Source organism: Bidens hawaiensis, unplaced genomic scaffold (assembly GCF_021521415.1).
Source record: "Bidens hawaiensis isolate Kalapana, Puna unplaced genomic scaffold, B.hawaiensis_p1.1 tig00052310_1, whole genome shotgun sequence".
NCBI lineage: Eukaryota > Viridiplantae > Streptophyta > Magnoliopsida > Asterales > Asteraceae > Bidens > Bidens hawaiensis.
Window position 1 is genome coordinate 41,914 of NW_027506216.1, and position 9,412 is coordinate 51,325.

Genomic DNA, 9,412 nt, shown 5'->3' on the forward strand with positions numbered 1-9,412 from the left:
TGTCATAGACTTGGAGATCGAAAGTTTGGAGTTTGTCTTTGCCGCTGCTATACGTAACCGCAAGAGCATCCCATAGCGTTTTCGCTGTTGGAACTCTGTTAGGTTACTAGCAAGGGCCGGCTCTATGTTCTGAATAAGCCACGAAAATATGACCAGGTCATCCTGCTCCCACTAATCATATTTTTCATCGTTTGGCTCTGGCGGGTCTTGGGTAAGATGATTTAGAAAGGCTTTCGATTTCCCCCCTATGGCGACTCGTATCATCCGAGCCCATAGAGGGTAGTTTTGGCTTGTGAGATTTAAACTGATTTTCAGGCGATCTGAAGGATTTGGTTTGGAATTTTGGTTTTGGGTTTGAATCTGAATGCCATTTTTAAGAAGGTTGGCAATCTGGATGGCTAGACTGTTGGTGTCGTCTTCAGACATGATTTCTGGGTCTGGTAAATGATGAGCACAGAAAGGTTTTGGATCATGAACACTGCTCTGATACCATATTGTTAATGATAATCAGAGAAATGATGAAGGGATTGGAATTGCATTTGTATATTTCTATATATTTTTACAATGAGACTCGAACAGGATTTATACTCTATACATTTTCTATGAAAGGAAATACAATAAAGGAGAAAGGCTGTCAATTAGCCACTCAATCAGTGATCCTTGAAATGAGTCTTGACCGAGCTTGATTGTAGGAAAGTCAATAAATCTATTCAGGGAAATGATGTAGAAACTGATCCCTATTCTTTTAGCAAATATTTCAACAGTGAGTTCAGGTGCCAGGCTGCCACTTTATTCTTTGGATCGATTTCAACTAAGTACTTAAACTAAATTAGATGGCTTTTTTGTTTTGTATAAATAGATAGAACACCGCACGTGTTGTACATAATATACACAAAATATCTCCAAAAGAACACCATGTATTCCCAGTTAAATTTTCCCGAATTTTCAATATATAATACTTTACAACGACCTCTTAAAAAATGACCTGATTTATTGTTAGAATTGGTGGTATCTGAATTGAGTTCTATGCCCCCAAGGTGGTGGTAGGTTAGTAAGAGCTATAAGATTGGTGGACTTGATTATGTATGCAATGGACATTCAGGGAATATGTAAGACAGTGGACAAAACTATAACATTGGTGGTTAAATGAGAATTTTCCCGGTTTGTATTCCTTTGCTTCAAGTTAGGGTGTAATTGATGATAAGCTTATACAAAGGGTCATCATGACAAAATAATAGGTCATATAGGGGGTCAATGTGTAATTCTTTTCCTATATAAGAAGAGTTTATCACAGATGTTTTAGCAAATCTTGAGTTTTACAAAAAAATCTTCATTAGTGATCATTAGACTTTAATGTTATACTTTTTTTTTCCTTCTATGAGAGGTACGCAATTTCATCACCCTATTCTACTTAAAACCAAAGGATGTTTCATGTCCATCTCGGTTGCAATAATATTATTGTTCTCTTCACTTGCAACTGCTCGACCAACAAACCAAGCATCTGCTCTTTTGAAGTGGAAAGCCAGCCTTGATAAACAAAGCCAGTCGCTTCTATCTTCATGGGCCGGAAGCAACCCATGCCATGATGATTGGATGGGAATCGGTTGCAGTAACAGTACTCCAGCTGCAGAGAGTGTTGTAATCAGCATCAAACTTCAATTCTCAAACTTTAAAGGTACACTTGACAATCTTGATGCATGGTCATTACAGACTCTTGAATCTCTTGATCTTTGGTCCAACTCGCTCTATGGCCATATTCCTTCAAACATTGGGAACATGTCTAACCTCAAATATCTTGATATCTCCAATAATAGCTTCTCAGGGGTGATCCCATCAGAGATAGGAATGCTACGATCTTTGTGTGAACTTTATTTGAGCATAAACGTTCTTATTGGCCATATCCCTTCGTCAGTTGGGTATTTAAATAATCTTAATTACCTTGACTTTTCTGGTAATAAACTTACCGGAGTCATTCCCTCGTCAATAGGAACTTTAAACAATCTTATAAACTTTAATATTAATGATAACCTTATCAGCGGCACCATTCCAGTTGGCTTTCAAAATTACAGTAGACTAGAAAGGGTGTACATGAGTAATAACCGTATATCTGGCTCCATTCCGGACTATTTTGCAAATTACACCAGATTTAAAGTGTTGTGCTTAAATGAGAACCAATTCAGTGGCCTCATACCACCTGAATTAGGAAAGAGAACAGCCCTTGTTGATTTGAGATTGTTCATGAATAATCTTATGGGTTCCATTCCTAAAGATATGAATTTTACTAAGATGGAAAAGTTCGAAGTAGGTCACAACATGCTCACAGGCCCTTTACCACACGATATCTGTGATTCAGGGCTTCTTAAAAGATTCACTGTGAGAAGCAATTTCTTCTCAGGCCCTATACCTAGGAGCATTAAAAATTGTACCAGCTTAAATAGAGTGCGGCTTGAAGAAAACCAATTGAGTGGAAACATCTCGGAAGATTTTGGGATATATCCAGAGTTGAATTATATAGATTTAAGCAACAACCAATTGTATGGTGAGATGTCTAATAACTGGGGATTTTGTCCGAATTTAACTAGCTTAAAGATATCAAACAACAATTTGTCTGGAAAAATATCTACAGAGCTAGGAGGAGCAACAAGATTAGTGATACTTCATCTCTCATCAAATCAATTAGTTGGTGAAATCCCAAAAAGCTTAGAAAGATTAACCTCATTGACGTACTTAAACTTGGACGACAATAAGTTATCAGGTACAATTCCTTCAGAATTGGGAAATCTATGCCACTTAGAAGAACTTAACTTAGCCAAAAATTCTCTTACCGGTCCAATCAATGAAAATATTGGAGAATGCATAAGGTTAAGAAACATGAACTTAAGCAGTAATAAATTTGAGGGAGTTATTCCGGTGCATATTTCCAAGTTAGAAAACTTAGAATCTCTTGACCTTAGTGATAATAATTTATCTGGGAGTTTGCCTTCACAGCTTGGAGGTCTACAGTTTCTCCAGACATTAAACCTCTCTCATAATAATCTCACAGGCTCTATTCCTTCAAGTTTCACAGAAATGTTAAGTTTAACCACAGTTGATGTATCTTTCAATCAGCTAGAAGGACCACTCCCGAAGACACGAGCTTTTGAGGAGGCTCCAATGGAGGCACTTGGACATAACAAGGGGTTATGTGGAAACAACACAGGGTTAGACTGTCCCATCCAAGCAAGAAATCAAGGTAACAAAAGGAAGGTTTTAATTGTGATGCTAATCATATTTCCTACCTTGGGATGCATGTTGCTGTTGTTTTATATTGGTTTCATATTCTTTTATCTCCATAAAAGAAATCAAAATGATACTAATATTAGGACACAAGTAACGGAAACAGACCATTTTACCATCTGGAGTCATGATGGGAAAATGGTGTATGAGAGCATAATTGAAGCCTTAGAGGACTTCGACATGAAGCATATTGTTGGGGCCGGTGGACATGGTACCGTTTATAAGGCAGAATTGTCAACAGAAGTTTTGGCAGTTAAAAAAACTCACGCACCAGAAGATGGCGAGACACAGAATCTCAAGAGTTTTGAAAATGAGATCCGAGCGTTGACAGAAATACGTCATCAAAACATTGTCAAGCTATATGGATTTTGTTCACATTCAAGACACTCATTTTTGGTCTATGAGTTCTTGTCAGGAGGGAGCTTAAGGAATGTACTGACCAACATAGAACTAGCTGTTGAATTTGATTGGGAAAAGAGGGTGATGGCTGTTGAAGGTATCGCAAAGGCTTTATCCTATATGCATCATGATTGTTCACAACCAATCATCCATAGAGACTTATCGAGCAACAATGTTTTATTTGATTCTGATTGGGTAGCTCATATATCTGATTTTGGAACAGCCAGACTATTGAAGCCCAACTCCTCGAATTGGACTTCATTTGCTGGAACATTTGGTTATGCCGCCCCAGGTATGTATACCTAAAATAAGTACGAGTGGCATGGAAAAAAATCAGTATTGGAACAAATTGTATTTGTTAGAATGTTGACTTGACCTTTTTTTTGTGCAGAACTTGCATACACGAGGGAAGTGAATGAAAAGTGTGATGTTTACAGCTTTGGGGTACTAACACTAGAAATTATAATGGGAAAGCATCCAGGAGATTTCCTCACTTTGTCACAAGACATGGTAAGTGTATCTTGGACTGACATTATGGACCAACGCCTTGCTTCACCCGAAGAACAAATTGCTGAGCAAGTACAATCACTCGTCAAGACAGCATTTTCTTGCCTGAGTCAGAGCCCTCAGTCTAGGCCAACAATGAGGGATATTGCTCTTGGTTTCTCTGATACAGTTAAAAGAATCAAAGAATGGAAATGATCTAAAGGTTTCTCTGGTACTTCTATCATACGTTTATTTTCATTTTATAAACTACATTACGTGACTTCTTCTTGTTCTTGTCGGCATTCATTTTAGCAATACAACAATATATATATATATATATATATATATCAGAATAAAAAATTAAGGTTGAAAAGTGATATATCTAGATTCAGACTACTAATTTGTGGAATTCTTGTTACAAAGACTGAGAAAGTTTAGTCATCTATGTTAACAAACAAATCAAATCAAATCAAATGCATAATTATTCTTAACCGGAGGGGATATATCATCATCTCAGCTTGAAAAGGCATGACCATCCTGCAATGGTTGAACTGGAACCGCATATGGAGAATCCCAGTCAGAATCAAATATCTGCTGAAGCTGCAACACAATTGCTGGATTATACGTCCCGAAACTAACACCAACCGTTGCATAAAAGTAATCCCACATCAGATTACTGGTCCCGATATGTGCTCGTTTGTCACTAACAGCATATTTTCCATGATTGACCCGGGTGAAACCAGGATACTTGTATCCTGTACTTGACCCATTACTTATAGCAGGCCCAGTTGAATTAAAACCCGGAACCATATAATATTTAATCTCTATTTTACCAGAACAGTTGTTGTTGGGTGAAGAAGAGCATAAATTATTAGAGTACAAAAGTGACTTCAAATATTGATCTGTGTTGCTGATAAAATGTGCCCAGTAAGCGACAAGTATCTTTACTTTTGCATGCTTCGAGAAAATGACCTGCAGTTGTATACATAAGTTTAAAAGTTAATAACATTTTTCTAGGTACATAGCAAATTTCAGGAATACTCGAAGTTAAAATTAAACCAAAAAACAACGCGTGCTTGTAAACATAATTTCAAAAGTTACCTCTGTAATTGCTGTGGATAAAGATGACCAGTAAACTGTTTGTGTTGAATACTCAGATTGACCGAGCCAATCCATGGTACTGATTCTCACAGTTTCCCCATCTGTTACGGATTTAATAGTTTCAATCCACGCCTGTTCATCTGTTTGGTACTTCCCAAATGAGATCTGAAATTTACTAATAATGAAATTCAAAAAAATAGATATTTACATACAAAACAGGATTAATGAGTTAGAATAAAAATATTGACCTCTGGAGGAGCAAATGATAAATAGCTTAAAAAAGGATGTGAATTCGAATAGTTTAATGCAGGGGTCTGAATTGAGATTTTAAAGGTTGAAGGATCTGTGAGCAATGGATAGCCAGCTGTGTGAGGAATCTCTATATAATCAGGAAGAGGAGATCTGCAGCAATATTGTTAACTGTGAGATGATAAATAAATATGAACAAATTACACTTTTCGTAATATAGCAAATTTCAGGTTTTGTCCTTAAACCAAGGAAATAACAGAAATTGTCCTTTATGTTGACATTTTGTCAAAGTTAACATCCTTTTCACTAACGGACGTTAATTTTGTCCGTTAAATCCGGTCATGTGACTTGCAAATGGGGGACGAAATTAACTCCCGTTTGTGGAAAGACATATACTGTGGCAAAATGTGAGCATAAAAAAAATTCTGTTATTTCTTAGTTGAAGAACGAATCCCGAAACTTGTTATACACCTAAAGAACGAAAAGTGTAATTTGTTCTAAAGGATTATTGTATTCAGTGAAATTAGAATCTGTCATATTTGTTAACATACCTACACCTTCCTTTGGATGGTATAAAATGTGACCAGCAAGGTACTGTTCTACTGATCTGCCATTGCTGATCCCATATCTTTGTTGTGTAACCCTTGTAATTTAGCGAGCCAAGTTTCCATAAATTATTGTAAAACGTCTCAACTTTTGTTGCTATAGTTGGACAATTAACAAGATAGATTCCCAATTCCTTCACCTATAATTAAAGATCAAACACTTATATTATTATAAGAATTAAAAATGAGAAATGTAGAAACTCTGGTATAAATCTCATTAGACAAGTGTACAATGACTATCCTACATATATAGGATAATGAATGGAATCTACACATAAAAATACCTCTAACAAACTAAAATAAATTGTATACAAAATGACAGTAATACCCCTGTAAAACTAACTGTCTAACAGATATAAACCTGTGCAGACGCGCAGAGTAACGTCCCAAAAGTAAAAACATTGACTTGAAATTACCTGAGTAAGAGATTTCCAGTCATTATTAGCCGATCCAATATACACATCTCGGGAATCAGAAATCCAAACTTTAGCATGTAACACCCCGGATTCAAACCAATCACTAATCAACAGTGTTACATTCTTTACGTTTGCCCTCCCTGCAGCAAGATCAGAAGGTTCTTCAGTGTAATCAGGGTATACTCCCGAATGCTGCAAAAGCCTGAAATAAAAATTTAGTCTTTTATGCATATATTAAATTTCCATAAAAGAAGAAAAAAAAATGCAGAATGTACCTAATATTGATACCACGATCAGCGGCGTCTTCGATGGATTTATATACACTGGAACCAACACCAGAACCGAATTTCCGCATATCCTCTTTCGAGTATCCATAATCTCCGGAGCGGGGGTCATCGGGATGCGCTATTAACTGCCAGTACTGTGCCATTATGTCCAGATTGTGGGAAGAATTTCCAGCTAACCATCTAAGTACATCCCCTAATAATAATTATAAGTTTAACAATACTTGCATCACTTATAATATGATAATGAGTCAAACATTAGCATCTAAAGAAACCCAACTCAGCAGTTTAAAGTCAAAAGTCCTTTGATTGAAATTATACTAATTAGTCAATAATTTACACACTGATTATTATTATTATTGTTATAGTTAACGAAGTGAATAATATATTTACCAGAGGCGAGAACGCCGGGAACGAGAGTGAGATCAGGCATGTCAGTAGGAATGGATTGAACAAGCCATGCCTTGCACTCTTCATCATTGGACTTTGCTTCTGATGTTAATAATAAAATTGAAATTAATATGATAAGTGGTATTTGCTTCATTATGGATTGGAAGTTGGTATTCTGCATCTCTGTTGTGTTCAGTTCTCCCGTGGTGAAATGAAATATATCGTTGACTTTTCATTCTACCGTTCAAACCGGAACGAACCGTTCTTTAATTTATTTATTTTTTCCTTTTTTTTTCAGCCGGCTACAAGCTAAGTCACTAGAAAAAGACAACCTCTTAAGTTTGTAATCAAAGACATTCTTGGGTAGATCAAGTCCACCGTCTCTTATTTTAGAGAAAACTTCCATCGCCCAAAGGCCATTGGTGTAAAATAATGTTGGGATTTGATTCGAAATTAGGATATAACAGCATTTAATCCAAATCTTCACTTTCTCTTTAATGCCAGTAATTGTGTTTAAAAACCGGTTCAAACCGGCCGGTTGAACCGGTTAAACCGGATGTCGCACAGTAAGCCGTTATTTTGAGTCCGGTATTTTTGACCGGCTTGCTAAAACATCGTGCCGGCGGTTTTTGTCTAAAATACCGGTTTTTATCGGCAAACTTGTTTTAAGCCCGAGAAAAAAATTTTATATTTACAGCCCATATTTTTTCAAAATTACTTTTAACCCAACAATTAACATTCAAACGTGTAAGCTTTATAACTTTTTTTTTTTTAAATTGAGTGTTTTTGCATTATTTTTTTAATATGGATTATCTTTTGGATTATCTTTTTTATCGGAATCATTTATTTTTGAGTTAATTTTAGATTGAATTTACATTGATAGGAAATTATAAGGTAAAATATTCAACCGGTTGAACCTCCCGGTATAACCCGCTTCAACCGGTTGTACCATTTTTTAACCCAATTCGGTACAACTAAAATACCAGTTTTTAAAACATTGCCAGTAAAGCTAATGCCTATTGACGAATTGCTTTTTGATATTCCGGGTCATCGGTGTTTCAAACTATTTCACATTGTCGATGTTTAAAACTATTCACAGTTAAAAATTAAAATCATGTAACATGACATGTTTAATTTGTTAATATAGTTGCTTCAAACGGGTTGGAGGACACTTTATAAAAGGTAATGTGAATCGGGTTGCTTGGTTAAAAAAGGCTAAATAAGTCATAAACATATTAACGAGTTGACATGTTTAAATAAGCATGTTATCGTATAATTATATGGGTTAAGCATGTAAAACTAAACTGTGGATCCCAGTATAACTCACCATTTATTATTTATTTATTATATATATTGAAAAGGCAAGTGAAAAACTTTTATTTCTTAGACTTTTGCCCTAAGCTTTCACAATTATATTTTTACGACCCCTCAACTTTATTTATAAAGTTTGGTTCATTAGACTTCTGACATAAAAGTTTCACGTATATACTTTTAGACCCTTCAACTTCGATAATAACACTTTTTCCCTTTCAACTTACAGCTTTATCTTTTAGCCCCCTCAACTTTAGTGATAAAACTTTTTCACTTTCAACTTACAGCTTTACCTTTTGGCCCCTCAACTTTGGTAATGGAACTTCTGCCACACAATGTTTACCATCACGAATCAAACCAAAATCAACCGACTTCCCGCCACAGCGGGGGGATAAATTTTGAATATCTAATGCATTTAACTCGCTCCTCCGCAACACGCTAGTAAAAATATTTGTCTACATTAAGATTTAGGTTACAAATTACAATCACTAAAACTTCTCACTCAATTTTTTTGTTTATGCTCCCAAACCTAATAAAGGTCGGAATGAGAAGCTCGTCTTGTTTAAGCTCAACTTTATTCGAGATTTTATCTCTTACAAGCAGCTCGCTCGTTTACACCCCTACTCAACTAGATTTGCTAAAAGGCGTTGGACAAAAATTACACCCTTGATTTTCACACAAGAAAAAACCATTATCTTGATTTTAACATATAAAATATGTCTGATATCTACAATTAAATATTTTGTATTATGTTTCAAACTTTAAAACTCCTTCGGTAGATAGAACCAAGGAAGTGTTATTCCAGATAACACCAAAACTATTGAGATATATACAAAAAAAAGGTTAACACTAAAAAGAAGTGTTATTCTTGTATACTCCTAAGTACTTGATCACC

At 35.6% G+C, this 9,412-nt stretch overlaps 2 protein-coding genes across 2 annotated transcripts; one reads left to right on the forward strand and one right to left on the reverse strand.

Moving 5' to 3' along the window:
- Positions 1-1,293: 1,293 nt before the first annotated feature.
- On the forward strand, positions 1,294-4,435 carry LOC143617128 (uncharacterized). The gene is made up of 2 exons (XM_077089782.1): positions 1,294-3,967; positions 4,067-4,435. The coding sequence occupies exons 1-2, from the start codon at positions 1,354-1,356 to the stop codon at positions 4,375-4,377; spliced, it is 2,925 nt and encodes a 974-aa protein (XP_076945897.1). The 5' UTR covers positions 1,294-1,353; the 3' UTR covers positions 4,378-4,435.
- Positions 4,436-4,585: 150 nt separating this feature from the next.
- Positions 4,586-7,451, reverse strand: LOC143617127 (uncharacterized). Its single transcript, XM_077089781.1, has 7 exons — positions 7,210-7,451; positions 6,808-7,012; positions 6,533-6,734; positions 6,063-6,256; positions 5,511-5,664; positions 5,263-5,427; positions 4,586-5,133 (listed from the first exon to the last, which is right to left on the reverse strand). The coding sequence occupies exons 1-7, from the start codon at positions 7,385-7,387 to the stop codon at positions 4,675-4,677; spliced, it is 1,557 nt and encodes a 518-aa protein (XP_076945896.1). The 5' UTR covers positions 7,388-7,451; the 3' UTR covers positions 4,586-4,674.
- Positions 7,452-9,412: the final 1,961 nt, after the last annotated feature.